At 33.9% G+C, this 23,046-nt stretch overlaps 1 protein-coding gene across 5 annotated transcripts in view; it reads left to right on the top strand.

Moving 5' to 3' along the window:
* The window catches only part of LOC129514519 (RAB11-binding protein RELCH), a 112,565-nt gene that overhangs the window by 75,263 nt on the left and 14,256 nt on the right, over positions 1-23,046 (top strand). For 2 of the 5 annotated variants that reach the window (XM_055333134.1, XM_055333132.1), the window contains exons 21-27: positions 3,527-3,633; positions 4,587-4,686; positions 9,542-9,624; positions 10,398-10,461; positions 11,909-12,047; positions 15,796-15,912; positions 20,961-21,049. In XM_055333134.1, coding sequence (XP_055189109.1) covers positions 3,527-3,633; positions 4,587-4,686; positions 9,542-9,624; positions 10,398-10,461; positions 11,909-12,047; positions 15,796-15,912; positions 20,961-21,049 — 699 coding nt within the window. Of the gene's footprint in view, positions 1-3,526; positions 3,634-4,586; positions 4,687-9,541; positions 9,625-10,113; positions 10,197-10,397; positions 10,462-11,908; positions 12,048-15,795; positions 15,913-20,960; positions 21,050-23,046 lie in introns of those variants that run through there. The other 3 variants (XM_055333133.1, XM_055333135.1, XM_055333136.1) reach the window with 3 other exon arrangements.

Genomic DNA, 23,046 nt, shown 5'->3' with positions numbered 1-23,046 from the left:
TTATTCAATAAGTAATTTATAGTGGAGAATATATTTAAGTCTCCGAGTAAAACTGCATTGAATAAATACATTTATAGATGGTGTCCTTATTGATATTTTGTTAGAAGTGTTAGATTACACTTACTTAGTAAAGTTTCATTTTGTTTCAGGACTAATTTTCCGTAAGTAAACAACAAACAAAACATATGTATTTGGTGGAGCAAATTACAAAACATTGTAGAATACTATACTCTTATCATCTTTAGCAAAGTTCCTTTTAATAATACTTTATTTTTCTTAATTGTTATTGCATAATAAATTACCCAAAAACATAATGGCTTATTATAACCCTTTTATTTGCTAATGGGCTTTGCTCAGCTTAGCCTCTCTTTTGTGGCCTTGCTGGTGGTCATTCATGTTGTTGCATTCAACTTTTTGGTTGGAAGGGAGGTCAGCTAGGGTGACTGAGCTTCCATCTCCATGTAGTCTTCGGGCTTCTCTCTCTCCACAGGACCCCTGGAGCAGCAGAGCCAGACTTAATACATGGTGGCTCAGGGCTCCTAAGAGTGCAAGAAAGCAGTATCTGCTCAGCTAGGGCTTAGGCCTGAAATTAGCACATCTCTTGTCTTCTCTTGGTTATAGCAAATTACAGGCCCAGCCCAAATTCAAGAGATGGGAACTAAACAAGAGTGTGAACTAGGAGGTATGGTTCATTGGGGTTCACCAGTATAACAGACTACTACACTCTACCTTATTTTAAGGAAATAATACAGGATATTATATTAAGGTATACCAAGCATTTTTAAGTAAGAGGCACTCCCACCAGTTAGGTGAAAAAGTATGGGTTCCTGATAAAGCATTTTTAGAAATTCGAATGTGACAGGTACCAGCTGATTCAGTCAGTAGAGCATGTGACTCTTCATCTAAGGATCATGAGTTCAAGCCCCACATTGGATGTAGAGATTACTTTTAAATAAGTAAATAGAAATTAGACTGTAAGAATGAAAGAGGAAAACCTTTTTTCCTGAGTTTTTCCCTATTACTACCTAAGGTTTCTTTTGCCCTTTGAATTCAAAGTATAACAAATCTTACTTACTGCACTCTTCTTCCAAAGTAGATTTGAGTCGTCGTACAATTTTAAAATCTACTCCTACAGTAACACATACCTTGTAAGAGAAGTTCTAATTCTGTGAAAGTAGCACAATATTCCTTTAAACATTTCTACACTAGTTTCAAAGACTACCTCAGAATATGAATATTCACAGAATATCCCTGTGTGTAAGATATTTTAAGTCATGTAGCCTTAATAGATTGTCTGTATTGTTGTTCTTCAATTCATGGAGATTAAATCTCAGCATATTGCCAGACACAATAGTATGTGTACCATTTTCCACTCTCTTTAATTTTGAAAGCTGTACTAGCATAGTGTCAGATCATTTTTTTTCTCTCTTTAACCTCTGGAAGTTTGGTTAGTATGTTGATTTTGACAATAAATAGTATTTTAAAACATCATAAAGTACCAAATACAAGATTTACCTTATGCAAAGCCCTCAGATTTGTCAAATAAATGAAAAAGTCTGTGAGTCGCTGTATGAAGTTCCAATATCTAAAGAAATAAGAACTTCTCAACTAGTTACAAAATGTGAATTGAGGTAGCTTTCATAGACTTCCAGAGTTACTTATTTTAGGAAGCACATACCAGCAGTTAATGTTTTTCTTACTAAACAAAGTACCTGGGTGGCTCAGTCTATTAAGCATCTTCCTTTGGCTCAGATCATGATCTCAGGGTCCTGCCATCGAGCCCTGCATTGGGCTCCCTGCTCAGCAGGGATCCTGCTCCTCCCTCTCTCTCTCTGTCCCTCCCCACCGTTCATGCATGTTCATGCTCGCTCGCTCTCTTTCTCTCAAATAAATAAATAAAATCTTTAAAAGAATTTTTTCTTACTAAACAAAATTTTCTCTTAGGGCAAATCACTGCCCTGTTTGCTTTAGTAAGCAAAAACTATTTTTTGTCTTGAGGTTCCAAAAAGGAGAAATAGGATTATACTAAAATTTCAAGTTAGAAGAATCTCTACTCATTTAGAAAAATATTTCCTAGCTCTTATCTCACACTTTAGGTTTGTCAGGTTTACTATTTGTTTTCCAATTCTTTGTATACTTTGTTTTTGATATGTTAGGCAACTAAAATTGAGTAAAATCTCTTCCATCGTTGCTCTGATGCTAGTGTGTCAGTGTCCTAATAAGCTTTACATTAAGTACAATCATGTTCTAAAACTGCTCTCATTGTTCATGCTGATCATTACTTTTGTCAATCCTGTATTCCTTCTAAATGAATCTGATTATATATTTTTAAAAAAATGGTAGGTGGCAATCCAGTATTCTTCATAGACCTATTTATTAATATTCAGAAGCTATTTATTGTTGACCTAATACATCCCTAATAACTGAAAACTTTCCTCTAATTTATTTATACATTTGTTTTGTGATAGAATGTCAGTTTCCCTTCCTTTATAGATTCAGGTTAATTTAACATACTTTCTTTTTTTAATGTTTCTAATTTAACTGGCATTTTCTTCACAAGTTTCTATAGTAAAATTTCTTTGGGGCGCCTGGGGTGGCTCAGTCAGTTGAGCGTCTGCCTTCAGCTCAGGTTATGATCTCAGGGTCCTGGGACAGAGCCCTGTGTTGTGAGGGAGTCTCTCCCTCTGCCCTCCCCCTCCTTGTTCTCTCTTTCCCTCTTGCTCTCACTCTCTCTCTCTCTCAAATAAAGAAACAAAATATTTAAAAAAATAAAGTTTCTTTTATTAATATATTCTAGATAGAATATGATACAAGAAAAAAAGTGTTTTCTGATTATGAAAATAATGGTTTATTAAAGTTTGAAAATATAGATTATTTTTTAAGTCCAGGATGTGACTATTTCTTTTAGGCACACAGTAGTGTACATTTCAACAAGCATGTAGCTTCTGACCACTAAGACATTGCAAAGATAATTTTTTGAAAACAGATTTTCTCTTAGGAAGATAACTTTTACTAATTTGTATTTAAGTATTTAGTATCAAAATTAATGAGAACTAAATTTGGTAAGGATAAGTTTTAATAAAGAATATACCTTTTTATGTTCTAAAGCAGGACTGTCTAATAAAATTTTCTGCAATAGCAGATATAATCTATATCTGAGCTGTCCAATAAAGAAACCACTAGCCACATGTGGCTATTAATTAAGCACTTGAATTGTAACTAGTGCTACTAAGGAACTGAATCTTTCATTGTACTTAATTTTTAATCTAAATTTAAATATAAATAACCTCATGTAGTAAGTGGCTACCATATTGGACAGTACTGGTCTAAATCTATGAATCAAGGTAGTCCTTGTCCTCATACCATTGTGGTCATAGATATGCTTAATAAATATCTTTAATTAAAATGCTTCTAAGACTGGATATTTCCCTGTGTTTGGTAAAATTTTCTAACTATAGGTAGGAAATTATTATTTGAGTTCTACTTAATTTCTTAGAAATTTATTATCAGTCTTTATCCTCTGTAGGAAGAAGACCGAAAACTGTTAGTTGGATTCTTAGAAGATGTAATGACCCTGCTTTCATTATCTCACGCTCCTCTTGATAGCTTGAAGGCTTCTTTTGTGGAACTGGGGTAAAAATAATAGCTTATAGTTTTTTTTATTATTATTCATATAGAGTTTAAAATTGGATTTATAGAATACATAGTTTGAATCTAAAAATATTGGCATACACACCAAATCTTTTGGTTTAAGGCCTAAGATTTTTGTTTATTTTGAGTTTGGATTTTGATTTTGCTTATTTGTACATTCTTAATACTTTGTAATCAACACATTGTAATAAAAGAGTGGGAGAAAGAGTACAGACATGTTTTATTTGAAGCAGTTAGAGAAATAAAGTTTAGATTTGAAGAAAATTTAGTTTTCCAAAACTGAAAAAGGAGCCCAAAGTGAGAGCCAGTTCATTAAGCTCCTTTTTCTATCCCATTTGATTTGCCTAATCCTGCTTATAATCACATCGTTTAGCTGCTATTGTTGTTTTATTTCTGTCTTTACTGAAAACGGGCTTCTGCACTTAATATAATCTTGTGTTTGGGTAGGCCTCACAGCCAACTTATCTTTCCATATAGATGATTTGAGTTGATCTGATTTGATCCTACAATAAACATATGGCATAAGTAGGACACATAGTCCTTCCCCAGTTTTTGTAGATGTAGAAATTAAGCCCCACAGAGGATGTAACTTACCCATCTGACTCTTAGTCCAATGTTCTTTTTTTCCTCCTAGGTAAATTTTGTTTTTCTTTTTTTTTATTATTTTTTTATACTATTCAAGAGTTGAAATTTCTGTCATAATTGTAGTTTATAGAGTCTAAAAATATAATTCTCGGATATGCTAAAAGTTTGTAGCTTTATAAGGTGGCTTCCTTTTTTAAAGAATCTTGGATATAACCTATTACACCTATACAGAGAATTTCATATGTTTTGCCAATATTTTTATCATTAACATTACTTATAAATGTAGTATTCTTCAGTACACCAGTAAGGCACTGTGGCTCTCACTTTTAACACTGAGTTTTTTCTTTCAGTGCAAATCCAGCCTACCATGAGTTATTGTTAACTGTTTTATGGTATGGTGTTGTCCATACTTCAGCACTTGTGAGATGTACTGCTGCTAGAATGTTTGAGGTATGTAAACAAATGCTTCTCTCAGTAAAGATTATAATGATTGTGTTTAGAAGAAGAAGGGAATGTTTCCTTAAAAAGTCTTTGCATACTGTTACGTTGATGTATATTTTATGCCAATAAACAATATCTAGTTGTGTACTGTGTGATGGGGCAGAAATTTAGCTTTGATATACTTAAGAATGTTTTCTAGCCTTATTGGTTCCTTGGATGTCATTCTATTATCAATCTATTTCTCAAATTTTCTTTTAAGTCTTATTTTAATTTCCATCCTATATAAATCTTTCTGACTATACTTTTCTATTTATTGAGATAAAATGGCTACTAAAATAAGCTAAAACAATATAAGATATATCTAAAGTTGTAAATTATGGTTGGATTCATGAACAACATTAAAAAATTAATTATTGGAAATATGGAAATACTTTTTGATTAGTTCTATTTGATTATTTCCTCACATATCATATCTAGAATAACATTTCTATACATTAACTGCCCACAGACACTGAGAGAAAATCTAGTTTAACTAGATTTTCTTAAATTGCCACCTACCCAAGTTAAGTGTGAAATTGAAATGCCTGTCTTTTGAAAATCAAAATATCCATCATAGAGGAAATGATTCCATAGCCTACTTTATTAATTTATGTATTCATCTGTTTATTGATTAATTTCTATTTCTGGAACTTGTATATGAAGGCTAAAATTGATGTAGAGTGTTTCTTGTTGCTGTTTAACCTTGCCATAGAGCCTGACTGCCTGGGTTCAGTGTCTGTCTCTGCCACTTAGCGGCAAATTCAAACTTCTCTGTGCCTTGGTTTCCTCATCTACACAATGAAGGTGATAATAAGTATCCATCTCAAAGGATGTTTGTTAATACGAAATGAATTAATACTTGTAAAATTCTTAAAACCGTGTCTGGCACATAATAAGAACTAAATAAATGTTAACTATCATCACTTATTCTTTTTTTTATCATGCTGTTATTTCACAAAATAATATATAGTTTAGGAAACATATATTTATCCAAGCTAAAATTATCCTTGATATGCATGTGATTCTTAAAATAACTTAAAATATCTATTTCCGTAAAAGGAATTGGATAATTCAGTGCTTTGGATAATTTTTCCTGAACTTCAGAATTTTTCCGTAATTTAAGATAAATTGCCATTTGAAGAACAGGGCACTGGTACTTTTAAAATGTTTATCTTCCAGAACTTCTAAATATATAACATGCATTTGTGAAATCAAAAGAAAATTTCAGCCTTACCAGGAGGTTGAGCGTCCCCTGACCATGTTACTTCCTCAGTTATTATATCTGTTTGATTTAAAAAAAAACTATAATCAGGTGTTCTTTGTCAAAGTGAGTGCCAAATTAACAATTCAGTTTCCTTCTGTAGTAAAAGTTTCTTGTGAGTATAAATAATTTTTCATTATTCAGTATGCTGAAAAAGAGTCATCCATGAAAGAAAAAAGTATACCTTTATGTAAAAAACTATGTCTTTAATATATTCTTTTCATAGGATTTTATTCTAAGAGCTTAAAAGCTACTTCTTTCTCTTAAACTTTTTTTTTTCAAATTATGTATGCACTGGAAAAGCATACCATATAACTGAAAATAATTTAAATAAATAAAATGAAATATAATTTTTATTTTTGGGGGGTTATTTCTCATATGTGGCATTTGTCTGGTTTTGGTTTCTATATTTGCAGTCAGTGCTGAGTTGGAAACTGCCTATGCTCCAGCAGTTTTCAGTGTTCTTTCAGGTTGATTATGAACTTCTGAGTCCAATTTGAGAGATGGATTTGTTTCTATATTTTTTCAAACTCATTTATGATAAAAAATTTTCAGTGATCATACCAGTAAAAGTCATTAGTAGAAAAAATTAAAGTTACTTTTGGAGGCACCTGGGTGGCTCTGTCAGTTGATTGCAGCTCAGGTCATGATCTCAGGGTTCTGGGATCGACCCCTGTGATGACCCGCATATCGGGCTCCAGTCTTAGTGGCTGTCGGCTTGAGGATACTCACTCAAGTTCTCCCTTTGTCTCTCGCCCTGCTCATTCTCACTCTGTAAAATAAATCTTAAAAAACAATAAAGTTACCTTTTTGTCAATGATCCTCATTTTGAACAAGATGATACTAAAAGAATAAGAATGTTTTGTAAGGTTTTTTTATACTAATATTCTATAACATAAAATTATGCCTGCTTCCCCCCACCCGCAGTGAATTAATTCAAAATAAAAACATAGAAAGCAGGCCATTTATAATAAAAGAAAATTTTTAATGTGAGACCAGAAACTGTTGAGAAGTAACTGAGAAATGGAACATAACAGGAACATAATAAGAGATATTTAATAAAAATGAATGCTAAATGTAGCTCTAAGTTTTCAGACAGGAGGACAAAAAGGGGAAACCCAGTCAATCATATCATTCTAATTAAGTAAGAGGCAGTATGTTACTTTTTGAAGTAGCAAATTGTTATTTAAATTGATTTTTAAGGAAACTTTATCATATAACATAATGGATTTCCCAGAACTTACAGAAAAAAACTTCATGTAATGAATCCTCATAAAGATGCTAAGCATGTAACAGTAGCCAACTCAAAGATGGCTGGGGCTCTGAAAGGGATGTGACTGAGTCTGTTTTCTAACTCTGCCTATTGCCTCCAAAACCCCAGACAAATTACTTAACTTCCCCAGGGCTTCGTTTCTTCGTGTTAAAATATTGGTAATAATTGTATTTAGTTTTAACAATCAAATGATATATTTTATGTAAAATGTATAATTATCAGTAGCTCTTAAAGTTTGCTTTTTGGCTTTCCAACTTAATAAAGAAATTACACTTAAAAATGCAGAGCAGGGGTATCCCTGGGTTGGTCAGCGGTTAGGCGCCTGTCTTCAGCCCAGGGGCGTGATCCTGGAGTCCCGGGATCGAGTTCCGCATCAGGCTCCCTGTGTGGAGCCTGCTTCTCCCTCTGCCTGTGTCTCTACCTCTGTCTCTCTCTCTCTCTCTCTCTCTCTCTCTCTCTCTCTCTCTCTCTGTGTGTGTGTGTGTGTGTGTGTGTGTATCTGTCACATGAATAAATAAATAAAATATTTTTTTTTAAATGCAGAGCAGGGATGCCTGGGTGGCTCAGCAGTTGAGTGTCTCTGCCTTTGGCTCAGGGCATGATCCCAGAGTCCCAGGATCAAGTCCCATATCAGGCTCCCCTTCTCCCTCTGCCTGTGTCTCTTCCTCTCTCCATGTCTCTCATAAATAAATAAAATCTTTTAAAAAAAATTTTTTTAATGCAGAGCAGTGAAAAATTAACTTGTCCCCTAGATTATCCCTTCTTTTTCTTCTTAAATGCTTTTTGGCTGCATAAGGTAGCAGGCACTTTGAGATACACTTTACTGATTTAGATCTAAGCTATCTTATTTATAAAGCAGTACAGAGAAGAAAGTTTTATTTAACAGTATTTGAACTTCTTTCCCCTTTCTTTCTGCTTGACATCTATAATGTTATCATATAACATTATATGACATTGTCAAACTAAGAATCCCACATAAAGTGAGCTCTGCTGTCCCTGATATGATAGATATGTGGGAAGAAATGTGTTAACACACACATAGGGTTGTGTTTTTTGTTATTAAAAATTCCACAGCATCTTCCATCTTCCATGAGGCCTAGATCCATTGCAAGGTGAACAGATTGATTAGCATATAGGATTAATCTGTTTTTAAATTCTGAAATTCAGAATGTAGGATTAGTTCTTGCCCTTTTAAAAACAAAATGTATACTGCTCAGTATTGGCCTCTTCTAGATTTAGGGTTGGTTGCTAAATGAATTATTTTATCATTGGATTATAGAAATAGGTCTGTGCTTATCGTATTTGTTTTCTCATTCATTTCAGCTTTTAGAGAAATGCAAAACAGCAAACTGTAAATGTTAACTACTTGGACCAGCCAAAACAATTTTTTAATTAATAATTTCTTCTTTCAAATATCTCCTAAATCTTAAATCCGTGGAGCTTTCATAATAATTAAACTCACATTTCTTGAATACCTAATCTTTGTCAGACACAGTATTTAGGTATATTATGTGTGGTGCTAGCACAATGATCCTTTAAGATAGATTACTATCACCACGTTCAGATGAGAAAACTGAGTTACAAGAGATTATGTGATACATCTAGGGCCACGTGGCTAATAAGTGGAGAGCTAGAGTCTGAACCCAGGTCTAATTCCCACATGTAATACTTTCCATTTAGGCTGCATTATGTCTCTACTTCAAAAGAGAAAGCTCTGTGATGTAAAAGGTTGGGAATTGTCCTGGATTTTTAAGTTGACTTGCAATAGAACAATCAGAAGCAGTTTAGTGGTAGCTGCTAGCCATTTGAATTTGGTTTAAAAACAGTCCAGTTTGTACCTTCTTGGTCATAATAAAATGACTCGAGATGTACTTCAATAAATTTAACCATACAACCCAGAAAATATATATATATACACATATATATATATATTTAGTTAGAAAGAAAGAAAGAAAGAAAGAAAGAAAGAAGAAAGAAAGAAAGAAGAAAAGCTTTCTTTTAAATTGCATTTCATTGAACACAGAAATTGCATGGAGACTTTGACCAAAAGTACAAACTGCTAACGAATTGGTTACAAACTCTTTTCATAGACTGCTAGGCTATTTAAGCTTTATTTCCCTGCTAAGCGTTCTCTGCCTTTATAAAGCACTCTAGTAGCAGTATTTGCTTAGCTTCTAATTTTGGTTTTGCGTTTTCTCTCTTTCTCTTGGTTGTTCCTTCCTTCTTCCCGTGGCACTGTGTTTGTTCTTTCCATGCATCACCTGTGAATCCCCCCTGTGTTGACCAATCAGCTGTTGGTGAAGGGGGTGAATGAAACTCTGGTAGCTCAGAGGGTTGTTCCTGCTCTCATTACTCTCTCCAGTGACCCTGAAATGTAAGTGTCATCCCTGCCTTTTACATTCAGCATCCCTTTCAAAATGTGCCTGTCAAGAAATAACCATCAGCTTTTAAATTCTTTAAAGAATATATTTATCTCTTTAAAATAACAATATTGGATTATGTTCACTTGATTTTAAACTTCATCATACTGTTCATGTATCTTTTTTTTATGTCGACTGTCAATTTGGAGGCCATATATGAAAATAATACATTAATAGTATTCTCAATAAACATTTCCAAAACTTAAAATAGGCTGATGGACTATTTCTTCCAGGCCAAGAAAGGATGCTCTTCTAATCTCACTAACATGTTGGTACCAGTAAGTATAGTGGCATGAACCAAAGGCTTAACATTTTAATGTCTCGTGTGGGTGACTAAACCGAGAAAGACCAATGAGTCTGCCTGCCCATCCTCAGTCACAGCTAACCCAGTTCTCATTCCAGTTTACCAAACCATTTTTTATTGCATGTTGACTGGTTTACAGCTGACTCTTCGAGGCATGAGTGAAGCGTTAGTTGACAAGCGGGTTGCTCCGGCCCTTGTTACCTTGTCCAGTGATCCTGAATTGTGAGTTCCACAGACTGCGACCTTAAGTTATCCTGTCTGTCTTTTTGAGCATTCTTCTTGGTCTGCTTTTTTTTAATTTAATTTGTCATTGCTGGAGACTAATACAGTATATTTACCTTGTACTTACTTTGATATACATTTTAATAATCAGTTTTTCATCTCAAAGAAAGTTTCAGTTTCTTTCTTTTTTAATTCTAACAGCTCTGTCAGAATCGCCACAATTCCGGCCTTTGGCACTATTATGGAAACGGTTATTCAGAGAGAGGTAGGAAATGATTGAAATTTGTTATCTATGTACTGTTGAGGTGATGATACATTACCAACATGCACCCAGTGGTGGGGGGCAGGAAGCATTATACCTTTCATTTTATCTCTTGTTGAGGTATGGGCCAGAGGAATATCTCAATATTTGAAAACATGAGGGCTTTACCCGAAGTATATTTTCATATCCTAAGGAAATCTCTAGTCTTTCTTCTCAATTAGAAAATTAATTATATGCCAACTCTTAGATGTCCCATTTTAAGCCTAGCTAAGTATTGTAGTTTTGAATAATCCTTCAAACCAGATCTAGTTCCAAAGGCTTCTGTTACCCAGTAGACATCTAGAAAGCCTGATTCCTAATCAGGAATAAATTCCTAATTACCAGTTTGCACAAATCTGAAGACATTTTGCCAGGTAACTTGAGGAACACAAACCTATTTCATTTTTGCAAATGGAGGCTAGAGGCACCTCCGTTCTCATAACTGTGTCATTGATACCAAGGTGTAAGTCTAGTGGGCTAGTATCATGCTGTTGCAGCCATATGACTGTGACAACCCTCTGTCATGCCTGCTTCAGGAGATTATCAAGCTCTTTCTCTGTAACAGTGTATTTTGATTTAGAAACTTGTAATTTAGGTTCAAGTTAATGTGCATTAACTATAAGACATTAACTGAAACATTAACTATAAGACACTTCTCAGCATTTATATCAGAATTTTATTCTTTATAATCAAATTGGACGTGTTTTTATACAAATGAAAAACCCTATACTTTAGAAAATAAATCCTTCGTGAACATATTACATAGCCACTTAAATGGAAAGATTTTACACATACACCCCCCAAAAAAAGGAAACACTATTTTATGAAGTTCCTTTCTCATAAAGATTTTTTAATAACAAAAATTAAACAACTTAGTTATGAGGGAAAGAAGTTTTCCATTTTTTCCCTATATATTTCACTGGTGAAGCAACATGAAAAAGTATCATTCTGCAACGCTTGCAGTCTTGGCAGAATTTCAACATGTTCTTAAATCCTAAAATAAAAATGACTTTTAGGGAAATGTGAGTAAGATGTAAGTCATTAATGACTCATTGCTTTCAGAAGGTGAATAATTGGGTAGTTTACACTGTGATTGGTTTTTAAGAATTAAAACTTAAATCATTATAAATTTATCTGTTTTTCTCTAAATACTATGGGGTCTTTTGATTTCACATTTTGTTAGGGAACATTTGTATTTTCAAAAAATATAAAAAATTAACATAAAAAATGTAAAACCTTTCTAAGCCAGAAGACTAAATAAGTTCTTTTTCATTGCAAATTTCTACTGTCATGTTAGTATAAATCATTTGAACCCATGCTGCAAGCCATGTTTAATGTGTAACATTCTCTTTAACAACTCTATTCCGTTTTTAATATTCTGCAAAATAACGGTACAATATCCAATTTTAAGTTGCTGGAAAGGGTGAAAATGCAGTTGGCTTCTTTCCTGGAAGATCCTCAGTACCAAGACCAGTATTCTTTGCATACAGAGATCATAAAAACATTTGGTAGAGTTGGACCTAATGCAGAACCAAGGTTCCGAGATGAGTGTAAGTTGCATTATTCTACCTTTTTTTTATGAATTGTAATGTAAGATCAAAGCCAGAAGCTTTCCCCTGATTTCTCCTTTGTTAAAGCCCTTTTATACTTCATCTTTCATGTACTGAAAGCTAAAAGTGAACCAAGTTGACTGTTATGAACTGATCAGTAATACTATTACTGGATAGTTTATACTATATATTTACTGCTGTAATACATGTGAAAAGTAACTCAAAGTTATTTTTAAAACATTTTTAAATAACTAAATTTCAAAATACTATGCTGTGTTCTATTTAAAGCTTACTGTTTAATTCTCATTTTTAAGGAAATTTTTATGTGTTTCTAGACATGTTCTTATGAAAAATATGCTTTTCTTTCACTTACTGTGCCATTTAGTGATTTTGTTTTAATGCACAGCTTGTTGATCTACTAAATGATTTGCATAATTATCTGCTAAGGCATTTTTTCTAGTTTGTATAATATCTCTTTTACTGTAGGCCTCAGCCTTTATGAGAGCAATTTCTTTTAGAGGCATCAAAGAATCCAGTAATTATTACTCCAAAAGCATATGTCAGTTATCACTGCTATACTTCAGTCCTTTAATTTTTAGCAATTTGACATGCCCTAGAGAGGACCACAAGTTTGGCTTCTTAAAGTTATTTTGTTTTCTAATACAAAATTGGATTCTCTCATGGTCTAGTTGTTGCATATCTGGCCTGATATTTTTTAACGTAAGAGTCATCAACAAAAAAATATTGTTAATTTTTGGACAGCAGTGTCCAAAATGTCTTTTGAGGGCATAGTACTTACTGAGCTAAGGAAACACAATCACAAAATTATTTTTTAGTAGATAATGTTAATAACATGAGAAAATAGCGGTATTTCACTGTTAGTTAACACGAAACATTTTGGTATTTTAGTTAGCAATAGGGATAGTTTGCATATACTGTAGTGTCAGATTTACAAGTGATCCTAGTAAAAACTCTGAAGGTACTTTGACCAGCATTGTTGAGGGTGTCATTACTCTGAAGTGCAGACACTAAATCTTGGCTCTTGGATCAAGGAATTGGCTAAGAGGCAGTGAGTCTTCGGTGGGTGCCATGTTGTTGAGTTAGTAACTCTCTAGAACATGATCTAACCTCTTTGTGTCCATTCAAAAGAAACATTTACACATCACAGAGAAGAAAGAAAGAAGAATATTATTATTATCATAATAATCCCAAAATAACAAAGGTCAGCTTGGGAAAAGATTGACAATAGATGTTTCTACTGCTTGAATAGATGAAATAAACCATTTGTTATCCCTGTCATCCTTCTACAACTTAATGTATACCCACAAATACGTCTTATACAATCTTCCTTCACATTTTGGTACAACCAGAATTTTTCCCCCTTTAAAACAAAACAAACAAACAAAACATTTTTTTCCCTTTGTACTTATTGCCCAATCAATTGGCTTTCCTTTTACTTTAAAACTTTACCCTGAGGACTTTAATATGCTGTGTTAATATGGTTGATGCCATCCATATTGACAAGGATGCCATACTGTCAACCATCTTTATTTATAGACAGTTGCTTTTAATTGAGTTTAGAGAAAGGACAGAGAATTATTGGGTTGTAAGATCTTCCTCAGAATGGCATTTTGGATATTTGTCATTCTGTTTCTTAGAAATAGAGGACATTGGTTCATCCAATGGACTTTCTTTCCTAGCTCTTCATTAACACAGGACGTTCTTGTCATGATTCTTTTACAGGGGCCATTGGTTTTATCTGGAACACAATTCAGTCTTTTTGTTGTTGTTTGTTTTCAGTTTTTTACTTTATAAAGCTCTCTGAAAATGTTCATATTCTAGAGATTTTCTAAAATGGCAATTTTACATTTCAGGTTAGTTGTTTTTTTTTTTTCTTTAAGAAGTTCTTTATTTCAGTTCTTTTTTTTTTTTTTCCTTCTTTATTTCAGTTCTGAGCCCACTTACAAAAAGAGAGGGTAAGATTCTCTTTACTTTGGCTGTGGATCTACCCCAAATATTTTTTGAAAGTTTATTGAAATCAGTTTTTATAAAGTCTCCTATTGATTTATCTTTATTTTGTTTGTAGTTTAGATTCTGTCCAATCTGCCCTTAAGAGAAAGGCTTCTGCAATGGCCTTATGTTGTGCATTTCCTATTTTCCTTGCCCACTGAAGGTCAGTTGTAGAACTATGCATATCTTGGTTATTAAATCTTTTAATCATTTATTTCCATCTGAGAGGTTATCTTAATTAAGTAAATTAATTGCTACAAATGGGTAGCTAGAATAATTTACATATAATGTTGAATCCTGTAGTAAATTTTTGTCTATCTTTGGAGATTTAGGAGGATCTTTAATTATAGTCTTTAATTGGCTCTAGAGTTAAAGTAACTTCTATAAATTTGTTTTCTAGTTAAGGAGTTTTAAGGGCTTGTTGTGCGATATGGTTATTGAGTTTCTGAGAAAAACATTAAGGAAAGGATTGCTTGTTTAGGAGGTCAGAAAAGGAGCAAAAAGAATAAAGAGGCCATGTGTCAATAGATAACGAAGTTCAAGGACCCTTCCAAAGGTTTGGATAGAAGTGAATCTCAAAGATTCTCTTTAAGAGAAAATTCTCAGAGAGCCTCTTAGAGCCACCATTTTTTGAGGCCTCAGCATGCCAGTTAGTGAATTGGAGTTTCCATGAATTCAGTGGGAAATCAATGAATGTTTGGAGTTTTTGTCTTCCAGTTTTTCTAGAGCTCCTCTTAAATATGTTGTTACTAATTTTGATAAGTCAAAATACCCTAAAAATGGCCAATGTTATTCTAAGTTTTCATGGGGGATTTTTTTTTTTTGCCATTTACTAATGTAAATATAAAAGTTGTGATTTTAGTGTCAGTTTGTTAGGAAGCAGGAGGTTTTTCTAGGAGATTATGGCTTTCACCTACACAAACTCAATGCAAACACAAAAGAAGTCACTGCAGTTGATCCAGAAGTATGTGCTTATGAGTGGTGTTTTGGGTTCCCCATCCAAGCAGAGATTAGAAAGGGGCCCTGTGAACAATACTTTAATAGTCACTGACCCTGGAACCATTTCTCCAAGGAACCCTGGTTTTATGGGGAACCTGGTATTTAAGAAACACAGTCTTAGGCTCTAGAGGTGCTCATTGCTACTGAATTGGTTACTGTTTCTTGGTCCTCACTTTTATTTTAGCAGTAGGTTGTCTATATTTTTGAAATTTTATACTATCATTGAGACAGAAGAGGATGTTGAGCCCTTTGAGTGACTTGAACTAAACTCCCAGTGCTATTTGACATTGGTCTTGCTAAGAATTTGAGAAACTAAAGCTGAGAATTGTTTAATAAAGGAGTAAAATAATTTGATATTGAAAAAGAATAAGTATACTATATTTGTCCTTTGTTTAATTGCAGTGGTAATATCTGATTTTTATAAAGAAACTTATTTTAAAGATAAAGGTAGATTGTTTACATTTATTTGGTTTTCAAATTGGGAAATTTAATTTCAATGAGGCCAAATGACCTGTAGACACCTTCATAATTAGGTTATAGAGACAGTGCTATGTCTGCCTTCCAAATGTTTTTATTCTGAGAACCATGCTTTCTTCTCCAGTAAAAAGCAAGGATTGAAATCATCTAGAATTAAAATGAAATTTTATAAATTTTCAAATGAAAAAAATTTTTAATGTATACATGTAGTGTATGCAGCATTTTGGATAAAAGTCTAACCTTTTCTTTTTCTTTTTTTCAGTTGTTATACCACACTTGCATAAATTAGCCTTGGTGAACAATTTACAAATTGTGGATTCTAAAAGACTGGATATTGCTACCCATCTTTTTGAAGCCTACAGTGCACTTTCCTGTTGTTGTATCCTTGCTATATTACCATGTATCTAAATTTACATAACTAATCTTACAGTGAATCTCAGTTGTTAAAGCTTGGAAGGTAGTTTTTTTTTTCTTCAACTTAACTTACATAATAGTTCTAGAAAATTAAAATTTGGTTTGACTTGCCCCACTGCTTATTCTAAGCCATCTCATCTTTTTTTTTTTTTTTTTTTTTTTTTTTTTTTTTAGATTTTTTATTTATTTATTTGAGAGAAAGAGCAAGAGAGCACATGCTGGGGCAGTGCAGAGGGGGAGGGAGATGCATGGGGGCAGGGCTCAGGGCTCAATCCCAGGACCCTGGGATCATGACCCCAGCTGCAGGCAGACACTTAACCAATTGAGCCACCCAGGTGCCCACCATCTCATAATTTTAAAAGATAGTTTTAAGTCCTCCGTGTATATATGTTCTATAATTTTGAAACACTAAAGTTTTATCTGTGTTAATTGGCCATGTGTCTGAGCACAAAATGAGTTAAAGCTGAGGCTTCTGTTAATCAAAAGGAAGCCTTCCTTGTATGTGTTCTGGCATTTGCGTTTTTCATTAATGTTTAACCATCTGTATCCAGTGGAATGCTATGGAGAGATATCACTCATTGAGGAAGTACAGTGCCAACATGGCTGATCATCTCCAGTGATGGTAGAACTGAAGGAAAACTCAAAGATCATCTAACTCGTCAGCCACTAAATTTTATAAATGATTAAAGCTTGAAGATATTAGTGACTTCTGTTTTTTATAGTTAAAAAGCAAAACTGACTAGAACAAAGAACTTTAGCTATCCTGTTACATGTTCTCTTTACTATCCCAGGCCTAGTAAAATAAAACTAAGAAGGAAGCAAAGATAAAGATGGGCAGAGTGAGCTCCAGCTTTTCTGCTCTCCCATTAAAAGTCAGGCAAGGTTAAGAAAGAGGAAATAAGAGATCAAAAAAGGAATGAAAGGCTGAATACGCAAACATCTATGAAAGTACATGCTAGATAGCATAATCAGAAAATTCTGATTATAATAGAAAAAAATGACAGTAGAGAGAGATTTCCTATGAGATAACAGGACAGAGAAAGAGTTTGAGGATTAATATTTAGGATTCCAGGGCAGCCTGGGTGGCTCAGCAGTTTAGCGCCACCTTCAGCCCAGGGCCTGATCCTGGAGACCTGGGATCCAGTCCCATGTTGGTCTCCCCCTGCATGGAGCCTGCTTCTCCCTCTGCCTGTGTCTCTGCCTCTCTCTCTCTCTCTCTCTCTGGTGTGTCTCTCATGAATAAATAAATAAAATCTTTTTAAAAATATATTTATGATTCCATATTATTATATACCAGTTTGAAGTAATAAGTAAAGTGAACAAGTAATTTTAAATAAGATAAATATATTGCAAAATATCATCGATTGGTATTTTGGTGTATACCAATACATTGGCACTGGATTCTTAACTGGAACATTCCAGTGGGAAGTTTTGTTTTGAATAAATCAAATAGGGAAAGTAGAAGCATAGAGCTGATCTGTTAAGGAGCTATTTATCCTTTTGGAAATGTTAAAATTTGAAATTTGGTGAGTAGGTGAGAGCATTTTATTTTTAGGAATCTGCTATAGATTACCTCTTCATGTGGATGATGTCAGCCATGTTTTTATAATAACAGATTATAAAGTGGCAGAGACACCATATTTTGGTAATTTTGTACTTCAGCTATCCATATATCTTCTATAAGTTTATTTCCACTAAAAGGAGAACTTACTATTATTCTTGATTTATATGGTTGGCATTTTCTACTTAGGGAAGATAGAGGAAGCAAAAAGAGGAAGTGATATTCTGAATTGGCAAGGAAGAACTCTTTACTAATGGAGAAGTAACAAGACCCTTTCAAGAGAGTAATAATGGCATGTCAAAGTTGTATTTCAAAGAAAGAAAACATTGCTATATTTATACCTTCCCTAGGTTTTGTGAAAGTAGATGTTTAAAAACCTAAGCAAGAAGTTATGTATAATCTAATATAGCAGAGAGTTTCTAAAGGAGTATGCTTCAAAGGAAACTGGAAAGCCAAAGATCAAAAATTGTAGCTATATCAAACCAAATATTCCCAGGTAGGCAAGGCAGTGGTTTCTAAAGTGCATAGAATCTGTATAGAAAGAATATTATTGTGTGCTTAGATATGCACACAATATAGAGTAAATATAATAAAGTCTTTACACCAATATAGTAAGAGGAAGAACATCTTAACAATAGACCTACTTCAAGTACTAAAAGTGTTCTACATGAGTCATAACTTGTACTTGTGCCAACAGAGTAGTATGGGCCACAATAAAATCACATTGTCCTACAATCCAAATCTATTCTGTATTCCTTTCCATTCTGATCTGATAGAACACAAGAGTATTCCTTTAAGCACTGACATCATATTTTAATAAGGACATGGAAAACTATAGTGTTTAACATTAAGTATAGCAATAACTCAAGTCATGTTTTAAAAAAAATTCAGAGGAATTTAGAAATGTTTAACCTGGAGAAAAGAGAGCATGGGGATGAAAAGATAATTCAAAAATTATTTTAAAGGTTGTTATATAGAAGAAAGTTTAGGCACACTGTGTAACTCGGGGATAGAGCTAACACTAACAAGAAGGTTACAGAGAATTTGATTTTATTTATAAGGAAAACTTTGTACAGGTGCCTGGGTGGCTCATTTGGTTAAGTGTCCACCTCTTGATTTTGGCTCAGGTCATGATCTCATGGGTTGTGGGATTGAGCCTCCTTTTTGGGCTCCACACTCAGCAGGGAGTCTGCTTCTCTCCTCCGTCCCTTTGTCCCTCTGTTTGCTTTCTCTCTCTAGAATAAATAAATCTTTTTTTAAAAATCTTTAAGAAAAGCTTTGTAACTTAGCTATTTAAAAAGAGCGATGTAAAAAAAATAAAAAAATAAAAAGAGCGATGTCTCTTATGAAACTATGAGTGTCCTGTCATTGTTAGCAGTTAGAGGCCATTATTCACAAATGAGGTAGAGGTGATTCCTGATATTAGATAAGATAAAATGATCTCTAAGTTTCCAACCCTTAAGAAAGATTGTGTGATTCCACAGGGAAAAGGTATATCCAATGAGTAGAAAGAAGAGGAGACTTAATCTCCAAATAAGGCCATCTTCAGTTTCCGTGTCCATATTTCTCTAGATCAGACACTTTTTTTTTTTTTTGAGAGAGAGAGAAAGAGTGTGAGCTGAGTAGGGGGTGTGTGCAGAGGGAGAAGGAGAGAGAACCTTAGGCAGGCTTCACACCCAGTGTGGAGCCCAATGCAGAGCTTGGTTTCACAACCCTGAGATTATGACCTGAGCCACAGTCAAGTCAGTGGCTTAACCAACTAAGCCACCCAGGAGCCCTGATCAGATGCTTCACTACTGATTGCAAGGTCACTCACAGTTACATTTTGGTGGTATTTTCCCTATATCTAGAAAACAAGACTACATAGCCATTATGTAGGAGCCCTCTATGAATAGAGGGATTGGTTCAGCCAAATGATGTCTATATTTTTACTACTTATAAATATAAGCCACTCTTTATAGGAGTCTTATTTACAAATAATATTTGTTTATAACTATGTTTTTAAGTTTATTTAGGTCATAACTATATTTTTAAAGCAAAAGTTATATATTATAATGATTTTTTTTATTAATGAAATTCATTATAACTTGTTCTTCAGAAAGACTAACTCATCTTTATAGGGGACATCATTTACTGCCATTTTTTCACTTTAGTATAGTACATATACTATTAAATAAGAACTATTTTTTAGGGATGCCTGGGTTGAGTGTCTGCCTTCAGCTCCGGGCGTGATCCCGCGGTCCCAGGATTGAGTCCCACATCGGCCTCCCTGCATGGAGTTTGCTTCTCCCTCTGCCTCTGTATCTGCCTCTCTCTCTCTCTCTCTCTCCTAACTAAATAAAATCTTAAAAAAAAAAAAAAAGAAAAAACTATTTTTAAATGGCTAACTATAATAAGGTAAGAATGTGCTATGAATAAACAAAGGGAATTGTTTTCTTGAGAAATACACTTGCTTTCTTGATCTCTCTGAATGTCAGGATAATCATCTAAAACTGAAATGTGACCAGGAAATATAACTATTACTAATCATGTGTTGTTATAGTAAAAGTTCTTTTACCCAATTCAATTAGGACCAATAGTAGGCCAATTTAATAGGATGGTTAAAGCAGAAAATCAAGAAAATGGTTTATATAACTTACTTTAACTTAAAATACATAATATTTTCTTTACCAACCATTTTTTTATAGATTTTATTTATTTATTTTGAGAGAGAGAGAGAGACAGATAGCAAGAGAGAAGAACATGAGCAGGGAGGAGAGGGAGAAGCACGTTCCTCGCCATGCAGGGAGCCAAATATGGGGCTCCATCCTGGCATCATGACCTGAGCCAAAGGCAGATAGCTTAATCACCCAGGTGCCCCTCCTTACCAACTTTTTGATGTAGTACTAAGGTCTTTCTTTTGTGTGAGCCTGCTGAGTAAAGTTAAATATCATCTTAGATAAACCACATCCATTATGTAATTGTGATTTTTAGTTTAAGTTTCTTTAAAGAGGACCCAGAAACATTTCTGATACTGGATATAGACCTTTTTCACTTTTACAGCTGTTTCACACAGGCATAATTAAACAGCACCATTTTAAGTAATTGGCCTTTACCAGTTCTTTTAAACCTTCCCACTTAGTTGTGATGGAAACATTAATTCTTTTACTTTTCATCATTTAAACATCCAATTAAATTACATGATTTAATTTTTACACTTACTGCATGTGTTTACATAACATGTAATTAAATTATGTAGTGTTACTGTAATGAAGACCGCTGACATAAAAAGATTTGTAGGAATAAATACAATTGACTCTTGTTAGTGACTAACTCAACAAATGAGAATCATGCTTGAGGGAAGCTTGTTTGTTTTAAGTGATCTATATGCCTTAGGCATCATTTTTATCTTGTTCTTCTGTTGGAAATCCCAGTTTGATTTTTTTTAATTACCTTAACTCCTTTGTGTCAAGTCATTTCAGAGGATTTAATGGTTAATCACTTTTTACCTGGTCTCAGATGTCTACGGACTGATATGGAACATCTTTCTCCAGAACATGAGGTGAGCCACCATGATGAGCCACTGTGATTATCCATACCATGTTTGTATGTTTCAATGTCTATTTCCTCTTTAGTCTTGCATTCTTTATGTGAGGCATGATTATGATATGCTGTGCTTAATTCTTTTAAAACTAGTGTAGGGTCATTTTATGGCTTCATTTACTGGTTAGATCTTGAAAAACTCCTTTAACATCTTGGTTCTCTAATTCTACATAGTAGGGATAACATGCTTTCCTTCCCCGAATATAATTAGAGTCTAATGATCTAATGTACATAAAATGCTTTTTAAATTGTAAAATGCTATGCAATTTTATCTCTGACCATTAACTTTCTTAGAAGCAGAGTTTCTATTTTCTGTCTCCCATTTCCATAGAATTCTTTCATTCTGTTTGTCTTCCTGTTTCCTCCAAAACCCTGTTTATCATTTATTTCCTATTCTATATCTACAACCTGTTTACCCATTATCATGATAGGTTTGATTTTTTTTTTCCAGATTTTTACAGAGGAGGCTTAGATCATTTACTTTTAAACTTTTGGGATACATGAATTTAAGTCTATATGTATTCTTTTAGCCACATCCTGTGCATTTGCTACATTGTATCTTATTCAGTTCAGATTGGATTCTCAATTCTATTATTTATTGATCCATGGGTTTTTTGTTTAATAGGTAAATTAAGATTGAATTCTCTTATGTTTCTATCAGTTTTTTGTGCTGCTTCTGTTAGCTCTTGAAACATGTATTAAAGTTAGGATTAGGGAATTATGTTTTTCTCTTTTGCTTGATATGTTTTAAATAGGTGCTATTAGGTTGAGGAGGTTCCCTTTTACTGTTAGCTGATTGACTTTTTATCATGAAGGAATGTTGGATATTGTCAAATGTTTCTTCTGCCTTAGTTGAGAAGATCGTGTGGTTATTTCTTTTAATCTCCTGATTCATTGTTTTACACTAATGGATTTTTGGACACTAATCAGCCTTGACATTTTTAAAATAAATCTCATTTAGTTATGATATACAATTCCTTTTATATGAAGCTGAATTTGTTATGCTAGCGTTTTGTTGAGGATTTTTGCATCCAAGATGAAAGCTAAGCCTGCAGGATAGAGCAAGATATTATAAGGCTTATTTCACAACCCTCATTGTGTAGGTTGAGCTGAAAATCGGAGTGGTTAAAAGTTTTTGTAAGGATCAACTTCCAGATTCCCTTTCCAACCTTGGCAGAACTCTGGAGCTTTTCTTTCTAAACTTGGGATCACATGTAGTTAAAAGCAGGAATGAGTGTTACAATGAGAAGAAGGAAATTAAGTGAAGGCATAGTGATTGAAAACCTTGTTTCCTTTCCTCTTGTTGGAGCCAAGAATGCTGGCAGTCAGGATTATACCCACGGGAGAAAAAGATTGACACAAAGTTTGGTTTGTGCCCAATTCACCTTCAAGTGAAGTTACTCATGCATAAAGAGATTTTTTTTTTTAAGATTTCGTTTATTTATTCATGAGAGACACACAAAGATAGCCAGAGGGAGAATCAGGCTCCCTCTAGGGAGCCTGATGCAGCACTCCATCCCAGGATTCCGGGATCATGACTTGAGCCAAAGGCAGACACTCAACCACTGAACCACTCAAGTACCCAATGCATGAAGATATTTTAATCAGCATTTTAGGTGCCCTAGTCTTTAGTAGACATCCCAAAATCACCAACCATTTGAGAAAAACTTCTAACATCTAAGACGGAGATGAAAACATACATGCAAGAAAGAGTACTACAAGCAACAGACAATGTAGGGAGCAAAAGAAAAAGCACAAAAACTACCCCCAAACAGAATAAAGCAAAAACTAGCTAAACAAGCAAGATCTATGATCTGTGAGATCAGAGAGTGGAAAACTAGAAAGATTTGGAACAAGAAGATTAATCTATACCTAACATGCATATGACAAAAGTCTCACATAATAACCAAATTCCTTTCTGTAACCCGCAAGGCACTCTAAGATCTGGCTCCCTCT

Source organism: Nyctereutes procyonoides, unplaced genomic scaffold, assembly GCF_905146905.1.
Source record: "Nyctereutes procyonoides isolate TBG_1078 unplaced genomic scaffold, NYPRO_anot_genome, whole genome shotgun sequence".
Classification (NCBI taxonomy): domain Eukaryota; kingdom Metazoa; phylum Chordata; class Mammalia; order Carnivora; family Canidae; genus Nyctereutes; species Nyctereutes procyonoides.
This window is presented reverse-complemented; position numbering and strand designations above follow the sequence as displayed.